This window comes from Oncorhynchus mykiss, chromosome 9, assembly GCF_057628025.1.
Source record: "Oncorhynchus mykiss isolate SJ-2025 chromosome 9, ASM5762802v1, whole genome shotgun sequence".
NCBI classification, from domain to species: Eukaryota; Metazoa; Chordata; class Actinopteri; order Salmoniformes; family Salmonidae; genus Oncorhynchus; species Oncorhynchus mykiss.
Genome location: NC_143030.1, coordinates 5,519,593 through 5,544,592, shown reverse-complemented (window position 1 = coordinate 5,544,592; position 25,000 = coordinate 5,519,593). Strand labels below are relative to the sequence as shown.

Sequence of the window (25,000 nt, the reverse complement as noted above, 5' to 3'; positions counted from 1 at the left end):
ACACATTTAGGAGAGATCTGAGTATAGGGTTCACGAAGAGACACACACACACACACACACACACACACACACACACACACACACACACACACACACACACACACACACACACACACACACAGAGAACTCTGGACGTAAGAGACATCACATGACCCAAACTGAAACAACAGTAGTCATTTTCCAGGTAAAAAAGGTTTACTGATTTATGTAACAAAAACAGATATTTTTTCTTTTATTTTCTTCAGCTAAAATAAATGTCTACTTCTTCATAGTCTTAATGACAGGTTCAAAACGCTTCATTAAGGACAGATATACACTATAGAAGGAATCTGTGGCGTGGATATTGAAGGGTCTTTCTCGTAACACACGATGCTTCCCAAAGGGAACCCATGGGTCTCCGGTCAACAGGGAGCTGTTTCAGACACAGCACAGATACACTGTAACACACAACAGATACACAACAGATACACTGTAACACACAACAGATAACACTGTAACACACAACAGATAACACTGTAACACACAACAGATACACTGTAACACATAACAGATACACTGTAACACACAACAGATACACTGTAACACATAACAGATACACTGTTACACATAACAGATACACTGTAACACATAACAGATACACTGTAACACATAACAGATACACTGTAACACATAACAGATACACAACAGATACACTGTAACACATAACAGATACACTGTAACACACAACAGATACACTGTAACACATAACAGATACACTGTAACACATAACAGATACACTGTAACACATAACAGATACACTGTAACACATAACAGATACACTGTAACACATAACAGATACACAACAGATACACTGTAACACATAACAGATACACTGTAACACACAACAGATACACTGTAACACATAACAGATACACTGTAACACATAACAGATACACTGTAACACATAACAGATACACTGTAACACATAACAGATACACTGTAACACATAACAGATACACTGTAACACATAACAGATACACTGTAACACATAACAGATACACTGTAACATATAACATATACACTGTAACACACAACAGATACACTGTAACACATAACACAAAACAGATACACTGTAACACATAACAGATACAATGTAACATATAACAGATACACTGTAACACATAACACAAAACAGATACACTGTAACACATAACAGATACAATGTAACATATAACAGATACACTGTAACACATAACACAAAACAGATACACTGTAACACATAACAGATACACTGTAACACATAACAGACACACTGTAACACATAACAGATACACTGTAACACATAACAGATAACAGATACACTGTAACACACAACAGATAACACTGTAACACATAACAGATACACTGTAACACATAACAGACACACTGTAACACATAACAGATACACTGTAACACATAACAGATAACAGATACACTGTAACACACAACAGATAACACTGTAACACATAACAGATACACTGTAACACACAACAGATACACTGTAACACACAACAGATACACTGTAACACATAACAGATACACTGTAACACACAACAGATACACTGTAACACACAACAGATACACTGTAACACATAACAGATACACTGTAACACATAACAGATACACTGTAACACACAACAGATACACTGTAACACACAACAGATACACTGTAACACATAACAGATACACTGTAACACATAACAGATACACTGTAACACACAACAGATACACTGTAACACACAACAGATACACTGTAACACATAACAGATACACTGTAACACATAACAGATACACTGTAACACATAACAGATACACTGTAACACACAACAGATAACACTGTAACACATAACAGATACACTGTAACACACAACAGATACACTGTAACACACAACAGATACACTGTAACACATAACAGATACACTGTAACACATAACAGATACACTGTAACACATAACAGATACACTGTAACACATAACAGATACACTGTAACACATAACAGATACACTGTAACACATAACAGATACACTGTAACACATAACAGATACACTGTAACACATAACAGATACACTGTAACACATAACAGATACACAACAGATACACTGTAACACATAACAGTGATTCTGTGGTCTATCTTCTTGACGGAGCCTTGGGCGGTACAGAACGAGTCTTCTTGGGCACCTTCTTACTGCCCTTAGCCTTTTTAGGGGGGTCTGACAAGGGGAGGGAGGGAGCGAGGGAGGGGGTAGGGTTGGGTTTGCCGGTTGCCTCCCTCAGCAGAACGTTGGTGCGTTCGGTAGGAGGGGCTTCAGGGTCAACGACGAGTTGACAGAGGTCGTCTGGGTGAGGGGCCATTAACGATTGAGAATCGCACACCTGAAGAAGAAGGGGTCAACGGGTTAAGGAACATGGAAACACACACACACTTTCCTTTCATCCAAGTTCCACAAACTACCAAACAAAAATTATGTCTTAGTCTGAGTCCTAAGTTCAGAATTATGAGACGATGTTGGCCTTTTGAGGGTCAGACACAGCCACTGACAGACGAGCCCCCCCCAAAAAAAATAATTTACATGGGAAACGTGAAGGAGAGAGGGAATGATATAGAGAGACTGATCCGAGTTATTTTCAGCCTTTGAAATGAGCTCTTAGTAAAAAAAATATATATTTTAAAAAAAAGTCAATTGAATCGGAGGTCGCGCTTTAAAGCAGCCTGTCATTTAAATGACGACCGTCCATATTCAGCTGTTTCCTGAGACCAGCTCCTTTACAGCATCTACAAAACCCTTGTTTGTTTTGGGGATTATAACGACCAGATTAAAGGAAATGGGAAACTAGGGGTTAGAAGAAGTAAAGTCTCCCTATTGAAACTGTCACTGTGGTTCTTGGTCAAACGGACACATTGCACAGTTCGGAAGTTAAGTCTGGAAAAGTAGAGAGTCATTAACTAAGAGATTCATCTACAGCAACAAACAAACCAAAAAATGCACACAGACATCTGGGATCCAGCCTGATTTCCACTCTGTCAGACACTGCAGTCCCTGTGGTGTTAAATGAGCCAAACAGAGGTTCTTCAACACTGTCAATCATCAGAAAGGACTGACGAGAGACAGCAGATATATAGAGTCTCTAGTTGTAGGACAGTGTTACTATATAGAGTCTCTAGTTGTAGGACAGTAGTGTTACTATATAGAGTCTCTAGTTGTAGGACAGTGTTACTATATAGAGTCTCTAGTTGTAGGACAGTGTTACTATATAGAGTCTCTAGTTGTAGGACAGTGTTACTATATAGAGTCTCTAGTTGTAGGACAGTGTTACTATATAGAGTCTCTAGTTGTAGGACAGTAGTGTTACTATATAGAGTCTCTAGTTGTAGGACAGTGTTACTATATAGAGTCTCTAGTTGTAGGACAGTAGTGTTACTATATAGAGTCTCTAGTTGTAGGACAGTGTTACTATATAGAGTCTCTAGTTGTAGGACAGTGTTACTATATAGAGTCTCTAGTTGTAGGACAGTGTTACTATATAGAGTCTCTAGTTGTAGGACAGTGTTACTATAGAGTCTCTAGTTGTAGGACAGTGTTACTATATAGAGTCTCTAGTTGTAGGACAGTGTTACTATATAGAGTCTCTAGTTGTAGGACAGTGTTACTATATAGAGTCTCTAGTTGTAGGACAGTGTTACTATATAGAGTCTCTAGTTGTAGGACAGTGTTACTATATAGAGTCTCTAGTTGTAGGACAGTGTTACTATATAGAGTCTCTAGTTGTAGGACAGTGTTACAATATAGAGTCTCTAGTTGTAGGACAGTGTTACTATATAGAGTCTCTAGTTGTAGGACAGTGTTACTATATAGAGTCTCTAGTTGTAGGACAGTGTTACTATATAGAGTCTCTAGTTGTAGGACAGTGTTACTATATAGAGTCTCTAGTTGTAGGACAGTGTTACTATATAGAGTCTCTAGTTGTAGGACAGTAGTGTTACTATATAGAGTCTCTAGTTGTAGGACAGTGTTACTATATAGAGTCTCTCTAGTTGTAGGACAGTGTTACTATATAGAGTCTCTAGTTGTAGGACAGTAGTGTTACTATATAGAGTCTCTAGTTGTAGGACAGTGTTACTATATAGAGTCTCTAGTTGTAGGACAGTGTTACTATATAGAGTCTCTAGTTGTAGGACAGTAGTGTTACTATATAGAGTCTCTAGTTGTAGGACAGTGTTACTATATAGAGTCTCTAGTTGTAGGACAGCAGTGTTACTATATAGAGTCTCTAGTTGTAGGACAGCAGTGTTACTATATAGAGTCTCTAGTTGTAGGACAGTGTTACTATATAGAGTCTCTAGTTGTAGGACAGTGTTACTATATAGAGTCTCTAGTTGTAGGACAGTGTTACTATATAGAGTCTCTAGTTGTAGGACAGCAGTGTTACTATATAGAGTCTCTAGTTGTAGGACAGTGTTACTATATATAGTCTCTAGTTGTAGGACAGTGTTACTATATAGAGTCTCTAGTTGTAGGACAGTGTTACTATATAGAGTCTCTAGTTGTAGGACAGTGTTACTATATAGAGTCTCTAGTTGTAGGACAGTGTTACTATATAGAGTCTCTAGTTGTAGGACAGTAGTGTTACTATATAGAGTCTCTAGTTGTAGGACAGCAGTGTTACTATATAGAGTCTCTAGTTGTAGGACAGTAGTGTTACTATATAGAGTCTCTAGTTGTAGGACAGTGTTACTATATAGAGTCTCTAGTTGTAGGACTGTGTTACTATATAGAGTCTCTAGTTGTAGGACAGTGTTACTATATAGAGTCTCTAGTTGTAGGACAGTGTTACTATATAGAGTCTCTAGTTGTAGGACAGTGTTACTATATAGAGTCTCTAGTTGTAGGACAGTAGTGTTACTATATAGAGTCTCTAGTTGTAGGACAGTAGTGTTACTATATAGAGTCTCTAGTTGTAGGACAGTGTTACTATATAGAGTCTCTAGTTGTAGGACAGTGTTACTATATAGAGTCTCTAGTTGTAGGACAGTGTTACTATATAGAGTCTCTAGTTGTAGGACAGCAGTGTTACTATATAGAGTCTCTAGTTGTAGGACAGTGTTACTATATAGAGTCTCTAGTTGTAGGACAGTGTTACTATTTAGAGTCTCTAGTTGTAGGACAGTGTTACTATATAGAGTCTCTAGTTGTAGGACAGTGTTACTATATAGAGTCTCTAGTTGTAGGACAGTGTTACTATATAGAGTCTCTAGTTGTAGGACAGTGTTACTATATAGAGTCTCTAGTTGTAGGACAGTGTTACTATATAGAGTCTCTAGTTGTAGGACAGTGTTACTATATAGAGTCTATAGTTGTAGGACAGTGTTACTATATAGAGTCTCTAGTTGTAGGACAGTGTTACTATATAGAGTCTCTAGTTGTAGGACAGTGTTACTATATAGAGTCTCTAGTTGTAGGACAGTGTTACTATATAGAGTCTCTAGTTGTAGGACAGTGTTACTATATAGAGTCTCTAGTTGTAGGACAGTGTTACTATATAGAGTCTCTAGTTGTAGGACAGCGTTACTATATAGAGTCTCTAGTTGTAGGACAGTAGTGTTACTATATAGAGTCTCTAGTTGTAGGACAGTGTTACTATATAGAGTCTCTAGTTGTAGGACAGTGTTACTATATAGAGTCTCTAGTTGTAGGACAGTAGTGTTACTATATAGAGTCTCTAGTTGTAGGACAGTGTTACTATATAGAGTCTCTAGTTGTAGGACAGTGTTACTATATAGAGTCTCTAGTTGTAGGACAGTAATGTTACTATATAGAGTCTCTAGTTGTAGGACAGTGTTACTATATAGAGTCTCTAGTTGTAGGACAGTGTTACTATATAGAGTCTCTAGTTGTAGGACAGTAGTGTTACTATATAGAGTCTCTAGTTGTAGGACAGTGTTACTATATAGAGTCTCTAGTTGTAGGACAGTGTTACTATATAGAGTCTCTAGTTGTAGGACAGTGTTACTATATAGAGTCTCTAGTTGTAGGACAGTGTTACTATATAGAGTCTCTAGTTGTAGGACAGTGTTACTATATAGAGTCTCTAGTTGTAGGACAGTAGTGTTACTATATAGAGTCTCTAGTTGTAGGACAGTGTTACTATATAGAGTCTCTAGTTGTAGGACAGCAGTGTTACTATATAGAGTCTCTAGTTGTAGGACAGTGTTACTATAGAGTCTCTAGTTGTAGGACAGTGTTACTATATAGAGTCTCTAGTTGTAGGACAGTGTTACTATATAGAGTCTCTAGTTGTAGGACAGTGTTACTATATAGAGTCTCTAGTTGTAGGACAGTGTTACTATATAGAGTCTCTAGTTGTAGGACAGTGTTACTATATAGAGTCTCTAGTTGTAGGACAGCAGTGTTACTATATAGAGTCTCTAGTTGTAGGACAGTGTTACTATATAGAGTCTCTAGTTGTAGGACAGTGTTACTATATAGAGTCTCTAGTTGTAGGACAGTGTTACTATATAGAGTCTCTAGTTGTAGGACAGTGTTACTATATAGAGTCTCTAGTTGTAGGACAGTGTTACTATATAGAGTCTCTAGTTGTAGGACAGTGTTACTATAGAGTCTCTAGTTGTAGGACAGTGTTACTATATAGAGTCTCTAGTTGTAGGACAGTGTTACTATATAGAGTCTCTAGTTGTAGGACAGTGTTACTATATAGAGTCTCTAGTTGTAGGACAGTAGTGTTACTATATAGAGTCTCTAGTTGTAGGACAGTGTTACTATATAGAGTCTCTAGTTGTAGGACAGTGTTACTATATAGAGTCTCTAGTTGTAGGACAGTGTTACTATATAGAGTCTCTAGTTGTAGGACAGTGTTACTATATAGAGTCTCTCTAGTTGTAGGACAGTGTTACTATATAGAGTCTCTAGTTGTAGGACAGTGTTACTATATAGAGTCTCTAGTTGTAGGACAGCAGTGTTACTATATAGAGTCTCTAGTTGTAGGACAGTGTTACTATATAGAGTCTCTAGTTGTAGGACAGTGTTACTATATAGAGTCTCTAGTTGTAGGACAGTAGTGTTACTATATAGAGTCTCTAGTTGTAGGACAGCAGTGTTACTATATAGAGTCTCTAGTTGTAGGACAGTGTTACTATATAGAGTCTCTAGTTGTAGGACAGTAGTGTTACTATATAGAGTCTCTAGTTGTAGGACAGTGTTACTATATAGAGTCTCTAGTTGTAGGACAGTGTTACTATATAGAGTCTCTAGTTGTAGGACAGTGTTACTATATAGAGTCTCTAGTTGTAGGACAGTGTTACTATATAGAGTCTCTAGTTGTAGGACAGCAGTGTTACTATATAGAGTCTCTAGTTGTAGGACAGTGTTACTATAGAGTCTCTAGTTGTAGGACAGTGTTACTATATAGAGTCTCTAGTTGTAGGACAGTGTTACTATATAGAGTCTCTAGTTGTAGGACAGTGTTACTATATAGAGTCTCTAGTTGTAGGACAGCAGTGTTACTATATAGAGTCTCTAGTTGTAGGACAGTGTTACTATATAGAGTCTCTAGTTGTAGGACAGTAGTGTTACTATATAGAGTCTCTAGTTGTAGGACAGTGTTACTATATAGAGTCTCTAGTTGTAGGACAGTGTTACTATATAGAGTCTCTAGTTGTAGGACAGCAGTGTTACTATATAGAGTCTCTAGTAGTAGGACAGTGTTACTATATAGAGTCTCTAGTTGTAGGACAGTGTTACTATATAGAGTCTCTAGTTGTAGGACAGTGTTACTATATAGAGTCTCTAGTTGTAGGACAGTAGTGTTACTATATAGAGTCTCTAGTTGTAGGACAGTGTTACTATATAGAGTCTCTAGTTGTAGGACAGTAATGTTACTATATAGAGTCTCTAGTTGTAGGACAGTGTTACTATATAGAGTCTCTAGTTGTTGGACAGTGTTACTATATAGTCTCTAGTTGTAGGACAGTGTTACTATATAGGGTCTCTAGTTGTAGGACAGTGTTACTATATAGAGTCTCTAGTTGTAGGACAGCAGTGTTACTATATAGAGTCTCTAGTTGTAGGACAGTGTTACTATATAGAGTCTCTAGTTGTAGGACAGTGTTACTATATAGAGTCTCTAGTTGTAGGACAGTGTTACTATATAGAGTCTCTAGTTGTAGGACAGTGTTACTATATAGAGTCTCTAGTTGTAGGACAGTGTTACTATATAGGGTCTCTAGTTGTAGGACAGTGTTACTATATAGAGTCTCTCTAGTTGTAGGACAGTGTTACTATATAGAGTCTCTAGTTGTAGGACAGTGTTACTATATAGAGTCTCTAGTTGTAGGACAGTGTTACTATATAGAGTCTCTAGTTGTAGGACAGTGTTACTATATAGAGTATCTAGTTGTAGGACAGTGTTACTATATAGAGTCTCTAGTTGTAGGACAGTGTTACTATATAGAGTCTCTAGTTGTAGGACAGTGTTACTATATAGAGTCTCTAGTTGTAGGACAGTAGTGTTACTATATAGAGTCTCTAGTTGTAGGACAGTGTTACTATATAGAGTCTCTAGTTGTAGGACAGTGTTACTATATAGAGTCTCTAGTTGTAGGACAGTAGTGTTACTATATAGAGTCTCTAGTTGTAGGACAGCAGTGTTACTATATAGAGTCTCTAGTTGTAGGACAGTGTTACTATATAGAGTCTCTAGTTGTAGGACAGTAGTGTTACTATATAGAGTCTCTAGTTGTAGGACAGTGTTACTATATAGAGTCTCTAGTTGTAGGACAGTGTTACTATATAGAGTCTCTAGTTGTAGGACAGTGTTACTATATAGAGTCTCTAGTTGTAGGACAGTGTTACTATATAGAGTCTCTAGTTGTAGGACAGCAGTGTTACTATATAGAGTCTCTAGTTGTAGGACAGTGTTACTATAGAGTCTCTAGTTGTAGGACAGTGTTACTATATAGAGTCTCTAGTTGTAGGACAGTGTTACTATATAGAGTCTCTAGTTGTAGGACAGTGTTACTATATAGAGTCTCTAGTTGTAGGACAGCAGTGTTACTATATAGAGTCTCTAGTTGTAGGACAGTGTTACTATATAGAGTCTCTAGTTGTAGGACAGTAGTGTTACTATATAGAGTCTCTAGTTGTAGGACAGTGTTACTATATAGAGTCTCTAGTTGTAGGACAGTGTTACTATATAGAGTCTCTAGTTGTAGGACAGCAGTGTTACTATATAGAGTCTCTAGTAGTAGGACAGTGTTACTATATAGAGTCTCTAGTTGTAGGACAGTGTTACTATATAGAGTCTCTAGTTGTAGGACAGTGTTACTATATAGAGTCTCTAGTTGTAGGACAGTAGTGTTACTATATAGAGTCTCTAGTTGTAGGACAGTGTTACTATATAGAGTCTCTAGTTGTAGGACAGTAATGTTACTATATAGAGTCTCTAGTTGTAGGACAGTGTTACTATATAGAGTCTCTAGTTGTTGGACAGTGTTACTATATAGTCTCTAGTTGTAGGACAGTGTTACTATATAGGGTCTCTAGTTGTAGGACAGTGTTACTATATAGAGTCTCTAGTTGTAGGACAGCAGTGTTACTATATAGAGTCTCTAGTTGTAGGACAGTGTTACTATATAGAGTCTCTAGTTGTAGGACAGTGTTACTATATAGAGTCTCTAGTTGTAGGACAGTGTTACTATATAGAGTCTCTAGTTGTAGGACAGTGTTACTATATAGAGTCTCTAGTTGTAGGACAGTGTTACTATATAGGGTCTCTAGTTGTAGGACAGTGTTACTATATAGAGTCTCTCTAGTTGTAGGACAGTGTTACTATATAGAGTCTCTAGTTGTAGGACAGTGTTACTATATAGAGTCTCTAGTTGTAGGACAGTGTTACTATATAGAGTCTCTAGTTGTAGGACAGTGTTACTATATAGAGTATCTAGTTGTAGGACAGTGTTACTATATAGAGTCTCTAGTTGTAGGACAGTGTTACTATATAGAGTCTCTAGTTGTAGGACAGTGTTACTATATAGAGTCTCTAGTTGTAGGACAGTGTTACTATATAGAGTCTCTAGTTGTAGGACAGTGTTACTATATAGAGTCTCTAGTTGTAGGACAGTAGTGTTACTATATAGAGTCTCTAGTTGTAGGACAGTGTTACTATATAGAGTCTCTAGTTGTAGGACAGTGTTACTATATAGAGTCTCTCTAGTTGTAGGACAGTGTTACTATATAGAGTCTCTAGTTGTAGGACAGTGTTACTATATAGAGTCTCTAGTTGTAGGACAGTGTTACTATATAGAGTCTCTAGTTGTAGGACAGTGTTACTATATAGAGTCTCTAGTTGTAGGACAGTGTTACTATATAGAGTCTCTAGTTGTAGGACAGTGTTACTATATAGAGTCTCTAGTTGTAGGACAGTAGTGTTACTATATAGAGTCTCTAGTTGTAGGACAGTGTTACTATATATAGTCTCTAGTTGTAGGACAGTGTTACTATATAGAGTCTCTAGTTGTAGGACAGTGTTACTATATAGAGTCTCTAGTTGTAGGACAGTGTTACTATATAGAGTCTCTAGTTGTAGGACAGTGTTACTATATAGAGTCTCTAGTTGTAGGACAGTGTTACTATATAGAGTCTCTAGTTGTAGGACAGTGTTACTATATAGAGTCTCTCTAGTTGTAGGACAGTGTTACTATATAGAGTCTCTAGTTGTAGGACAGTGTTACTATATAGAGTCTATAGTTGTAGGACAGCAGTATTACTATATAGAGTCTCTAGTTGTAGGACAGTGTTACTATATAGAGTCTCTAGTTGTAGGACAGTGTTACTATATAGAGTCTCTAGTTGTAGGACAGTAGTGTTACTATATAGAGTCTCTAGTTGTAGGACAGCAGTGTTACTATATAGAGTCTCTAGTTGTAGGACAGTGTTACTATATAGAGTCTCTAGTTGTAGGACAGTAGTGTTACTATATAGAGTCTCTAGTTGTAGGACAGTGTTACTATATAGAGTCTCTAGTTGTAGGACAGTGTTACTATATAGAGTCTAGTTGTAGGACAGTGTTACTATATAGAGTCTCTAGTTGTAGGACAGTGTTACTATATAGAGTCTCTAGTTGTAGGACAGTAGTGTTACTATATAGAGTCTCTAGTTGTAGGACAGTGTTACTATATAGAGTCTCTAGTTGTAGGACAGTGTTACTATATAGAGTCTCTAGTTGTAGGACAGTGTTACTATATAGAGTCTCTAGTTGTTGGACAGTGTTACTATATAGTCTCTAGTTGTAGGACAGTGTTACTATATAGGGTCTCTAGTTGTAGGACAGTGTTACTATATAGAGTCTCTAGTTGTAGGACAGCAGTGTTACTATATAGAGTCTCTAGTTGTAGGACAGTGTTACTATATAGAGTCTCTAGTTGTAGGACAGTGTTACTATATAGAGTCTCTAGTTGTAGGACAGTGTTACTATATAGAGTCTCTAGTTGTAGGACAGTGTTACTATATAGAGTCTCTAGTTGTAGGACAGTGTCACTATATAGGGTCTCTAGTTGTAGGACAGTGTTACTATATAGAGTCTCTCTAGTTGTAGGACAGTGTTACTATATAGAGTCTCTAGTTGTAGGACAGTGTTACTATATAGAGTCTCTAGTTGTAGGACAGTGTTACTATATAGAGTCTCTAGTTGTAGGACAGTGTTAATATATAGAGTATCTAGTTGTAGGACAGTGTTACTATATAGAGTCTCTAGTTGTAGGACAGTGTTACTATATAGAGTCTCTAGTTGTAGGACAGTGTTACTATATAGAGTCTCTAGTTGTAGGACAGTGTTACTATATAGAGTCTCTAGTTGTAGGACAGTGTTACTATATAGAGTCTCTAGTTGTAGGACAGTAGTGTTACTATATAGAGTCTCTAGTTGTAGGACAGTGTTACTATATAGAGTCTCTAGTTGTAGGACAGTGTTACTATATAGAGTCTCTCTAGTTGTAGGACAGTGTTACTATATAGAGTCTCTAGTTGTAGGACAGTGTTACTATATAGAGTCTCTAGTTGTAGGACAGTGTTACTATATAGAGTCTCTAGTTGTAGGACAGTGTTACTATATAGAGTCTCTAGTTGTAGGACAGTGTTACTATATAGAGTCTCTAGTTGTAGGACAGTGTTACTATATAGAGTCTCTAGTTGTAGGACAGTAGTGTTACTATATAGAGTCTCTAGTTGTAGGACAGTGTTACTATATAGAGTCTCTAGTTGTAGGACAGTGTTACTATATAGAGTCTCTAGTTGTAGGACAGTGTTACTATATAGAGTCTCTAGTTGTAGGACAGCAGTATTACTATATAGAGTCTCTAGTTGTAGGACAGTGTTACTATATAGAGTCTCTAGTTGTAGGACAGTGTTACTATATAGAGTCTCTAGTTGTAGGACAGTAGTGTTACTATATAGAGTCTCTAGTTGTAGGACAGCAGTGTTACTATATAGAGTCTCTAGTTGTAGGACAGTGTTACTATATAGAGTCTCTAGTTGTAGGACAGTAGTGTTACTATATAGAGTCTCTAGTTGTAGGACAGTGTTACTATATAGAGTCTCTAGTTGTAGGACAGTGTTACTATATAGAGTCTCTAGTTGTAGGACAGTGTTACTATATAGAGTCTCTAGTTGTAGGACAGTGTTACTATATAGAGTCTCTAGTTGTAGGACAGTAGTGTTACTATATAGAGTCTCTAGTTGTAGGACAGTGTTACTATATAGAGTCTCTAGTTGTAGGACAGTGTTACTATATAGAGTCTCTAGTTGTAGGACAGTGTTACTATATAGAGTCTCTAGTTGTAGGACAGTGTTACTATATAGAGTCTCTAGTTGTAGGACAGCAGTGTTACTATATAGAGTCTCTAGTTGTAGGACAGTGTTACTATAGAGTCTCTAGTTGTAGGACAGTGTTACTATATAGAGTCTCTAGTTGTAGGACAGTGTTACTATATAGAGTCTCTAGTTGTAGGACAGTGTTACTATATAGAGTCTCTAGTTGTAGGACAGCAGTGTTACTATATAGAGTCTCTAGTTGTAGGACAGTGTTACTATATAGAGTCTCTAGTTGTAGGACAGTGTTACTATATAGAGTCTCTAGTTGTAGGACAGCAGTGTTACTATATAGAGTCTCTAGTTGTAGGACAGTGTTACTATATAGAGTCTCTAGTTGTAGGACAGTGTTACTATATAGAGTCTCTAGTTGTAGGACAGTGTTACTATATAGAGTCTCTAGTTGTAGGACAGTAGTGTTACTATATAGAGTCTCTAGTTGTAGGACAGTGTTACTATATAGAGTCTCTAGTTGTAGGACAGTAATGTTACTATATAGAGTCTCTAGTTGTAGGACAGTGTTACTATATAGAGTCTCTAGTTGTTGGACAGTGTTACTATAGAGTCTCTAGTTGTAGGACAGTGTTACTATATAGGGTCTCTAGTTGTAGGACAGTGTTACTATATAGAGTCTCTAGTTGTAGGACAGCAGTGTTACTATATAGAGTCTCTAGTTGTAGGACAGTGTTACTATATAGAGTCTCTAGTTGTAGGACAGTGTTACTATATAGAGTCTCTAGTTGTAGGACAGTGTTACTATATAGAGTCTCTAGTTGTAGGACAGTGTTACTATATAGGGTCTCTAGTTGTAGGATAGTGTTACTATATAGAGTCTCTCTAGTTGTAGGACAGTGTTACTATATAGAGTCTCTAGTTGTAGGACAGTGTTACTATATAGAGTCTCTAGTTGTAGGACAGTGTTACTATATAGAGTCTCTAGTTGTAGGACAGTGTTACTATATAGAGTATCTAGTTGTAGGACAGTGTTACTATATAGAGTCTCTAGTTGTAGGACAGTGTTACTATATAGAGTCTCTAGTTGTAGGACAGTGTTACTATATAGAGTCTCTAGTTGTAGGACAGTGTTACTATATAGAGTCTCTAGTTGTAGGACAGTGTTACTATATAGAGTCTCTAGTTGTAGGACAGTAGTGTTACTATATAGAGTCTCTAGTTGTAGGACAGTGTTACTATATAGAGTCTCTAGTTGTAGGACAGTGTTACTATATAGAGTCTCTCTAGTTGTAGGACAGTGTTACTATATAGAGTCTCTAGTTGTAGGACAGTGTTACTATATAGAGTCTCTAGTTGTAGGACAGTGTTACTATATAGAGTCTCTAGTTGTAGGACAGTGTTACTATATAGAGTCTCTAGTTGTAGGACAGTGTTACTATATAGAGTCTCTAGTTGTAGGACAGTGTTACTATATAGAGTCTCTAGTTGTAGGACAGTAGTGTTACTATATAGAGTCTCTAGTTGTAGGACAGTGTTACTATATAGAGTCTCTAGTTGTAGGACAGTGTTACTATATAGAGTCTCTAGTTGTAGGACAGTAGTGTTACTATATAGAGTCTCTAGTTGTAGGACAGCAGTGTTACTATATAGAGTCTCTAGTTGTAGGACAGTGTTACTATATAGAGTCTCTAGTTGTAGGACAGTGTTACTATATAGAGTCTCTAGTTGTAGGACAGTGTTACTATATAGAGTCTCTAGTTGTAGGACAGTGTTACTATATAGAGTCTCTAGTTGTAGGACAGTGTTACTATATAGAGTCTCTAGTTGTAGGACAGTGATACTATATAGAGTCTCTAGTTGTAGGACAGTGTTACTATATACAGTCTCTAGTTGTAGGACAGTGTTACTATATAGAGTCTCTAGTTGTAGGACAGTAGTGTTACTATATAGAGTTTCTAGTTGTAGGACAGTAGTGTTACTATATAGAGTCTCTAGTTGTAGGACAGTGTTACTATATAGAGTCTCTAGTTGTAGGACAGTGTCACTATATAGGGTCTCTAGTTGTAGGACAGTGTTACTATATAGAGTCTCTCTAGTTGTAGGACAGTGTTACTATATAGAGTCTCTAGTTGTAGGACAGTGTTACTATATAGAGTCTCTAGTTGTAGGACAGTGTTACTATATAGAGTCTCTAGTTGTAGGACAGTGTTACTATATAGAGTATCTAGTTGTAGGACAGTGTTACTATATAGAGTCTCTAGTTGTAGGACAGTGTTACTATATAGAGTCTCTAGTTGTAGGACAGTGTTACTATATAGAGTCTCTAGTTGTAGGACAGTGTTACTATATAGAGTCTCTAGTTGTAGGACAGTGTTACTATATAGAGTCTCTAGTTGTAGGACAGTAGTGTTACTATATAGAGTCTCTAGTTGTAGGACAGTGTTACTATATAGAGTCTCTAGTTGTAGGACAGTGTTACTATATAGAGTCTCTCTAGTTGTAGGACAGTGTTACTATATAGAGTCTCTAGTTGTAGGACAGTGTTACTATATAGAGTCTCTAGTTGTAGGACAGTGTTACTATATAGAGTCTCTAGTTGTAGGACAGTGTTACTATATAGAGTCTCTAGTTGTAGGACAGTGTTACTATATAGAGTCTCTAGTTGTAGGACAGTGTTACTATATAGAGTCTCTAGTTGTAGGACAGTAGTGTTACTATATAGAGTCTCTAGTTGTAGGACAGTGTTACTATATAGAGTCTCTAGTTGTAGGACAGTGTTACTATATAGAGTCTCTAGTTGTAGGACAGTGTTACTATATAGAGTCTCTAGTTGTAGGACAGCAGTATTACTATATAGAGTCTCTAGTTGTAGGACAGTGTTACTATATAGAGTCTCTAGTTGTAGGACAGTGTTACTATATAGAGTCTCTAGTTGTAGGACAGTAGTGTTACTATATAGAGTCTCTAGTTGTAGGACAGCAGTGTTACTATATAGAGTCTCTAGTTGTAGGACAGTGTTACTATATAGAGTCTCTAGTTGTAGGACAGTAGTGTTACTATATAGAGTCTCTAGTTGTAGGACAGTGTTACTATATAGAGTCTCTAGTTGTAGGACAGTGTTACTATATAGAGTCTCTAGTTGTAGGACAGTGTTACTATATAGAGTCTCTAGTTGTAGGACAGTGTTACTATATAGAGTCTCTAGTTGTAGGACAGTAGTGTTACTATATAGAGTCTCTAGTTGTAGGACAGTGTTACTATATAGAGTCTCTAGTTGTAGGACAGTGTTACTATATAGAGTCTCTAGTTGTAGGACAGTGTTACTATATAGAGTCTCTAGTTGTAGGACAGTGTTACTATATAGAGTCTCTAGTTGTAGGACAGCAGTGTTACTATATAGAGTCTCTAGTTGTAGGACAGTGTTACTATAGAGTCTCTAGTTGTAGGACAGTGTTACTATATAGAGTCTCTAGTTGTAGGACAGTGTTACTATATAGAGTCTCTAGTTGTAGGACAGTGTTACTATATAGAGTCTCTAGTTGTAGGACAGCAGTGTTACTATATAGAGTCTCTAGTTGTAGGACAGTGTTACTATATAGAGTCTCTAGTTGTAGGACAGTGTTACTATATAGAGTCTCTAGTTGTAGGACAGCAGTGTTACTATATAGAGTCTCTAGTTGTAGGACAGTGTTACTATATAGAGTCTCTAGTTGTAGGACAGTGTTACTATATAGAGTCTCTAGTTGTAGGACAGTGTTACTATATAGAGTCTCTAGTTGTAGGACAGTAGTGTTACTATATAGAGTCTCTAGTTGTAGGACAGTGTTACTATATAGAGTCTCTAGTTGTAGGACAGTAATGTTACTATATAGAGTCTCTAGTTGTAGGACAGTGTTACTATATAGAGTCTCTAGTTGTTGGACAGTGTTACTATAGAGTCTCTAGTTGTAGGACAGTGTTACTATATAGGGTCTCTAGTTGTAGGACAGTGTTACTATATAGAGTCTCTAGTTGTAGGACAGCAGTGTTACTATATAGAGTCTCTAGTTGTAGGACAGTGTTACTATATAGAGTCTCTAGTTGTAGGACAGTGTTACTATATAGAGTCTCTAGTTGTAGGACAGTGTTACTATATAGAGTCTCTAGTTGTAGGACAGTGTTACTATATAGGGTCTCTAGTTGTAGGATAGTGTTACTATATAGAGTCTCTCTAGTTGTAGGACAGTGTTACTATATAGAGTCTCTAGTTGTAGGACAGTGTTACTATATAGAGTCTCTAGTTGTAGGACAGTGTTACTATATAGAGTCTCTAGTTGTAGGACAGTGTTACTATATAGAGTATCTAGTTGTAGGACAGTGTTACTATATAGAGTCTCTAGTTGTAGGACAGTGTTACTATATAGAGTCTCTAGTTGTAGGACAGTGTTACTATATAGAGTCTCTAGTTGTAGGACAGTGTTACTATATAGAGTCTCTAGTTGTAGGACAGTGTTACTATATAGAGTCTCTAGTTGTAGGACAGTAGTGTTACTATATAGAGTCTCTAGTTGTAGGACAGTGTTACTATATAGAGTCTCTAGTTGTAGGACAGTGTTACTATATAGAGTCTCTCTAGTTGTAGGACAGTGTTACTATATAGAGTCTCTAGTTGTAGGACAGTGTTACTATATAGAGTCTCTAGTTGTAGGACAGTGTTACTATATAGAGTCTCTAGTTGTAGGACAGTGTTACTATATAGAGTCTCTAGTTGTAGGACAGTGTTACTATATAGAGTCTCTAGTTGTAGGACAGTGTTACTATATAGAGTCTCTAGTTGTAGGACAGTAGTGTTACTATATAGAGTCTCTAGTTGTAGGACAGTGTTACTATATAGAGTCTCTAGTTGTAGGACAGTGTTACTATATAGAGTCTCTAGTTGTAGGACAGTAGTGTTACTATATAGAGTCTCTAGTTGTAGGACAGCAGTGTTACTATATAGAGTCTCTAGTTGTAGGACAGTGTTACTATATAGAGTCTCTAGTTGTAGGACAGTGTTACTATATAGAGTCTCTAGTTGTAGGACAGTGTTACTATATAGAGTCTCTAGTTGTAGGACAGTGTTACTATATAGAGTCTCTAGTTGTAGGACAGTGTTACTATATAGAGTCTCTAGTTGTAGGACAGTGATACTATATAGAGTCTCTAGTTGTAGGACAGTGTTACTATATACAGTCTCTAGTTGTAGGACAGTGTTACTATATAGAGTCTCTAGTTGTAGGACAGTAGTGTTACTATATAGAGTTTCTAGTTGTAGGACAGTAGTGTTACTATATAGAGTCTCTAGTTGTAGGACAGTGTCACTATATAGAGTCTCTAGTTGTAGGACAGTGTTACTATATAGAGTCTCTCTCGTCTCTTACAGGGATGAAACAGAGGTCCTCCCTGAGACAGGCATCGTGTAGTTCTTTCCGGAGGGCGGAGACATGGCTTTGGTGGGCGGAGATTTCCCTCTCCATCGAGCCAATCCTGGAGAACGCTGCGTGGTATAACTCAGAGAACGTCCCCACCAGGCTCTGCAATGCACCATGGGAGGAAAGAGTTTTTATTCAGGGTGTGAATGTGTGTGTTTGTTTAATTATTCAGGGACGGGTGTTGAACTAACATCAGGATTATGTTAACCTGCTCTAGTTCTGAGAGGACCGACTACTGACAGTAGATGGTCATACCTGCGCTATTACATGTGTATCAATATTTGATCAGTTTCAGGAATAACTTCCTCTTTCTCTCTACAGGACTAGTACCTGACAGACTAAACTCAGTGTCCCTATAGGACGACTAGTACCTGACAGACTAAACTCAGTGTCCCTACAGGACTAGTACCTGACACACTAAACTCAGTGTCCCTACAGGACGACTAGTACCTGACAGGCCAAACTCAGTGTCCCTGTAGGACGACTAGTACCTGACAGACTAAACTCAGTGTCCCTACAGGACTAGTACCTGACAGACTAAACTCAGTGTCCCTATAGGACGACTAGTACCTGACAGACTAAACTCAGTGTCCCTACAGGACTAGTACCTGACAGACTAAACTCAGTGTCCCTACAGGACTAGTACCTGACACACTAAACTCAGTGTCCCTACAGGACGACTAGTACCTGACAGACTAAACTCAGTGTCCCTACAGGACGACTAGTACCTGTCAGGCCAAACTAAGTGTCCCTATAGGACGACTAGTACCTGTCAGGCCAAACTAAGTGTCCCTACAGGACGACTAGTACCTGACAGACTAAACTCAGTGTCCCTACAGGACGACTAGTACCTGACAGGCCAAACTCAGTGTCCCTACAGGACGACTAGTACCTGACAGACTAAACTCAGTGTCCCTGTAGGACGACTAGTACCTGACAGACTAAACTCAGTGTCCCTACAGGACTAGTACCTGACAGACTAAACTCAGTGTCCCTATAGGACGACTAGTACCTGACAGACTAAACTCAGTGTCCCTATAGGACTAGTACCTGACAGACTAAACTCAGTGTCCCTATAGGACTAGTACCTGACAGACTAAACTCAGTGTCCCTACAGGACGACTAGTACCTGACAGACTAAACTCAGTGTCCCTATAGGACGACTAGTACCTGACAGACTAAACTCAGTGTCCCTATAGGACGACTAGTACCTGACAGATTAAACTCAGTGTCCCTACAGGACAAGTACCTGACAGACTAAAATCAGTGTCCCTACAGGACAAGTACCTGACAGACTAAACTCAGTGTCCCTATAGGACGACTAGTACCTGACAGACTAAACTCAGTGTCCCTACAGGACGACTAGTACCTGACAGACTAAACTCAGTGTCCCTACAGGACTAGTACCTGACAGACTAAACTCAGTGTCCCTATAGGACGACTAGTACCTGACAGACTAAACTCAGTGTCCCTATAGGACTAGTACCTGACAGACTAAACTCAGTGTCCCTACAGGACGACTAGTACCTGACAGACTAAACTCAGTGTCCCTACAGGACGACTAGTACCTGTCAGGCCAAACTAAGTGTCCCTATAGGACGACTAGTACCTGTCAGGCCAAACTAAGTGTCCCTACAGGACGACTAGTACCTGACAGACTAAACTCAGTGTCCCTACAGGACGACTAGTACCTGACAGGCCAAACTCAGTGTCCCTACAGGACGACTAGTACCTGACAGGCCAAACTCAGTGTCCCTGTAGGACGACTAGTACCTGACAGACTAAACTCAGTGTCCCTACAGGACTAGTACCTGACAGACTAAACTCAGTGTCCCTATAGGACGACTAGTACCTGACAGACTAAACTCAGTGTCCCTATAGGACTAGTACCTGACAGACTAAACTCAGTGTCCCTATAGGACTAGTACCTGACAGACTAAACTCAGTGTCCCTACAGGACGACTAGTACCTGACAGACTAAACTCAGTGTCCCTATAGGACGACTAGTACCTGACAGACTAAACTCAGTGTCCCTATAGGACTAGTACCTGACAGACTAAACTCAGTGTCCCTACAGGACTAGTACCTGACAGACTAAACTCAGTGTCCCTATAGGACTAATACCTGACAGACTAAACTCAGTGTCCCTATAGGACGACTAGTACCTGACAGACTAAACTCAGTGTCCCTATAGGACGACTAGTACCTGACAGATTAAACTCAGTGTCCCTACAGGACAAGTACCTGACAGACTAAAATCAGTGTCCCTACAGGACAAGTACCTGACAGACTAAACTCAGTGTCCCTATAGGACGACTAGTACCTGACAGACTAAACTCAGTGTCCCTACAGGACGACTAGTACCTGACAGACTAAACTCAGTGTCCCTATAGGACTAGTACATGACAGACTAAACTCAGTGTCCCTACAGGACGACTAGTACCTGACAGACTAAACTCAGTGTCCCTACAGGACTAGTACCTGACAGACTAAACTCAGTGTCCCTATAGGACGACTAGTACCTGACAGACTAAACTCAGTGTCCCTATAGGACTAGTACCTGACAGACTAAACTCAGTGTCCCTACAGGACTAGTACCTGACAGACTAAACTCAGTGTCCCTATAGGACTAGTACCTGACAGACTAAACTCAGTGTCCCTATAGGACTAGTACCTGACAGACTAAACTCAGTGTCCCTATAGGACTAATACCTGACAGACTAAACTCAGTGTCCCTATAGGACGACTAGTACCTGACAGACTAAACTCAGTGTCCCTATAGGACGACTAGTACCTGACAGACTAAACTCAGTGTCCCTATAGGACGACTAGTACCTGACAGATTAAACTCAGTGTCCCTACAGGACAAGTACCTGACAGACTAAACTCAGTGTCCCTACAGGACAAGTACCTGACAGACTAAACTCAGTGTCCCTATAGGACGACTAGTACCTGACAGACTAAACTCAGTGTCCCTACAGGACGACTAGTACCTGACAGACTAAACTCAGTGTCCCTATAGGACGACTAGTAACTGACAGACTAAACTCAGTGTCCCTACAGGACTAGTACCTGACAGACTAAACTCAGTGTCCCTATAGGACGACTAGTACCTGACAGACTAAACTCAGTGTCCCTATAGGACTAGTACCTGACAGACTAAACTCAGTGTCCCTATAGGACTAGTACCTGACAGACTAAACTCAGTGTCCCTACAGGACGACTAGTACCTGACAGACTAAACTCAGTGTCCCTATAGGACGACTAGTACCTGACAGACTAAACTCAGTGTCCCTATAGGACTAGTACCTGACAGACTAAACTCAGTGTCCCTACAGGACTAGTACCTGACAGACTAAACTCAGTGTCCCTATAGGACTAATACCTGACAGACTAAACTCAGTGTCCCTATAGGACGACTAGTACCTGACAGACTAAACTCAGTGTCCCTATAGGACGACTAGTACCTGACAGATTAAACTCAGTGTCCCTACAGGACAAGTACCTGACAGACTAAAATCAGTGTCCCTACAGGACAAGTACCTGACAGACTAAACTCAGTGTCCCTATAGGACGACTAGTACCTGACAGACTAAACTCAGTGTCCCTACAGGACGACTAGTACCTGACAGACTAAACTCAGTGTCCCTATAGGACTAGTACATGACAGACTAAACTCAGTGTCCCTACAGGACGACTAGTACCTGACAGACTAAACTCAGTGTCCCTACAGGACTAGTACCTGACAGACTAAACTCAGTGTCCCTATAGGACGACTAGTACCTGACAGACTAAACTCAGTGTCCCTATAGGACTAGTACCTGACAGACTAAACTCAGTGTCCCTACAGGACTAGTACCTGACAGACTAAACTCAGTGTCCCTATAGGACTAGTACCTGACAGACTAAACTCAGTGTCCCTATAGGACTAGTACCTGACAGACTAAACTCAGTGTCCCTATAGGACTAATACCTGACAGACTAAACTCAGTGTCCCTATAGGACGACTAGTACCTGACAGACTAAACTCAGTGTCCCTATAGGACGACTAGTACCTGACAGACTAAACTCAGTGTCCCTATAGGACGACTAGTACCTGACAGATTAAACTCAGTGTCCCTACAGGACAAGTACCTGACAGACTAAACTCAGTGTCCCTACAGGACAAGTACCTGACAGACTAAACTCAGTGTCCCTATAGGACGACTAGTACCTGACAGACTAAACTCAGTGTCCCTACAGGACGACTAGTACCTGACAGACTAAACTCAGTGTCCCTATAGGACGACTAGTAACTGACAGACTAAACTCAGTGTCCCTACAGGACGACTAGTACCTGACAGACTAAACTCAGTATCCCTATAGGACGACTAGTAACTGACAGACTAAACTCAGTGTCCCTATAGGACGACTAGTACCTGACAGGCCAAACTAAGTGTCCCTATAGGACGACTAGTAACTGACAGACTAAACTCAGTGTCCCTACAGGACGACTAGTACCTGACAGGCCAAATTAAGTTTCCCTACAGGACTAGTACCTGACAGATTAAACTCAGTGTCCCTACAGGACGACTAGTACCTGACAGATTAAACTCAGTGTCCCTACAGGACGACTAGTACCTGACAGACTAAACTCAGTGTCCCTATAGGACGACTAGTAACTGACAGACTAAACTCAGTGTCCCTACAGGACTAGTACCTGACAGACTAAACTCAGTGTCCCTACAGGACAAGTACCTGACAGACTAAACTCAGTGTCCCTATAGGACGACTAGTACCTGACAGACTAAACTCAGTGTCCCTGTAGGACGACTAGTAACTGACAGACTAAACTCAGTGTCCCTACAGGACTAGTACCTGACAGGCGGCCACGTCCGGCCCTCCCAGCAACCTCTCTGGTCCGGTCAGATCCAGGTGCACTCTTGGTAACTGCAGAGGGAGGTCCTTGTCAGTGGAGGTGGATCGTGATTGGACGATATGGTCTCTGACCTGCGGTGGGGGCAGGAGAAAGAGAGAGTGTGTGTATTGGGCCATTTACACGGTGTAACATGGGAAGACAATCACATTCAACGGAAGGAAAGGGAGAGAAGCGGATGGGGACTCGAGTGACCAATCGAAGCTCACCATAGATTACAAACCTTACTGGATTGGCCAACAATGGCAAACACTAGCTACCTTGCACCCTTGTATAGTGTAAATGGCCAGTGTGTGTATGAATGTGTGTGAGTGTGTGTGAGTGTGTGTATGTGTGTGTATGTGTGTGGCTGTGTGTGTATGTGTGTGGCTGTGTGTGTATGTGTGTGGCTGTGTGTGTATATATGTGTGTGGCTGTGTGTGCGTGCGTGTGCAGGTTTGTGTGTTAGTGCTTCTGTTTCAAGGACACACTGCTGAGCCAAAGGGGAGTGGGAGGAGCCAAACCTCCTGGGAGTGGGAGGGGCCAAAACTCCTGGGAGTGGGAGGGGTCAAAACTCCGGGGAGTGGGAGGGGTCAAAACTCCGGGGAGTGGTCAAACCTCCGGGGTGTGGGAGGGGTCATACCTCCGGGGAGTGGGAGGGGTCACACCTCCGGGGAGTGGGAGGGGTCACACCTCCGGGGAGTGGGAGGGGTCAAACCTCCGGGGAGTGGGAGGGGTCAAACCTCCTGGGAGTGGTCAAACCTCCGGGGTGTGGGAGGGGTCAAACCTCCTGGGAGTGGGAGGGGTCATACCTCCTGGGAGTGGGAGGGGCCATACCTCTGGGGAGTGGGAGGGGCCATACCTCTGGGGAGTGGGAGGGGCCATACCTCTGGGGAGTGGGAGGGGCCATACCTCTGGGGAGTGGGAGGGTAACTCACCTTCGTCCCACGTAGGAGAATATTGTACCATTCTTTATAGTGAGAAACACAAAAGCTGGTTTGTCTGGCATTGTGACTGATAGTATGTGGTTACAACACACAAGGCTCTGAAAAACCACCCAGTGTTGCTCACCTCTCTATTTAAACACCACCCAGTGTTGCTCACCTCTCTATTTAAACACCACCCAGTGTTGCTCACCTCTCTATTTAAACACCATCCAGTGTTGCTCACCTCTCTATTTAAACACCACCCAGTGTTGCTCACCTCTCTATTTAAACACCACCCAGTGTTGCTCACCTCTCTATTTAAACACCACCCAGTGTTGCTCACCTCTCTATTTAAAAACCACCCAGTGCTGCTCACCTCTCTGTAGCTGCTCTCTACTGCTCTCATGTAGCTCGCCAGGGAGTCCTTGCGCCTAGAGAGAGAGAGACAGACAAAGAGACAGAGAAAGAGAGACAGACAGAGATCAGTCAGCATTACAATGGCAAGCTAATGCCACAGTCATCATCGGCTTTTAGACCCTACAGTACATGAACATTACTGGGTCAAGACCCTACAGTACATGAACATTCAAATCCCCTTTACTGGGTCAAGACCCTACAGTACATGAACATTACTGGGTCAAGACCCTACAGTACATGAACATTACTGGGTCAAGACCCTACAGTACATGAACATTCAAATCCCCTTTACTGGGTCAAGACCCTACAGTACATGAACATTATTGGGTCAAGACCCTACAGTACATGAACATTCAAATCCCCTTTACTGGGTCAAGACCCTACAGTACATGAACATTACTGGGTCAAGACCCTACAGTACATGAACATTACTGGGTCAAGACCCTACAGTACATGAACATT

General features: G+C 39.9%; 1 protein-coding gene across 3 annotated transcripts in view; it reads right to left on the bottom strand.

The window, feature by feature from the left end:
- Positions 1–176: 176 nt before the first annotated feature.
- The window catches only part of LOC149980723 (coiled-coil domain-containing protein 171-like), a 153,036-nt gene continuing 128,212 nt past the window's right edge, over positions 177–25,000 (bottom strand). For all 3 annotated transcript variants that reach the window (XM_090183329.1, XM_090183328.1, XM_090183330.1), the window contains 4 exons: positions 24,498–24,552; positions 23,159–23,290; positions 18,251–18,403; positions 177–2,391 (listed from right to left, as the gene is read on the bottom strand). In XM_090183329.1, coding sequence (XP_090039455.1) covers positions 2,146–2,391; positions 18,251–18,403; positions 23,159–23,290; positions 24,498–24,552 — 586 coding nt within the window. In that variant the 3' untranslated portion in view covers positions 177–2,145. The remainder of the gene's footprint in view (positions 2,392–18,250; positions 18,404–23,158; positions 23,291–24,497; positions 24,553–25,000) is intronic.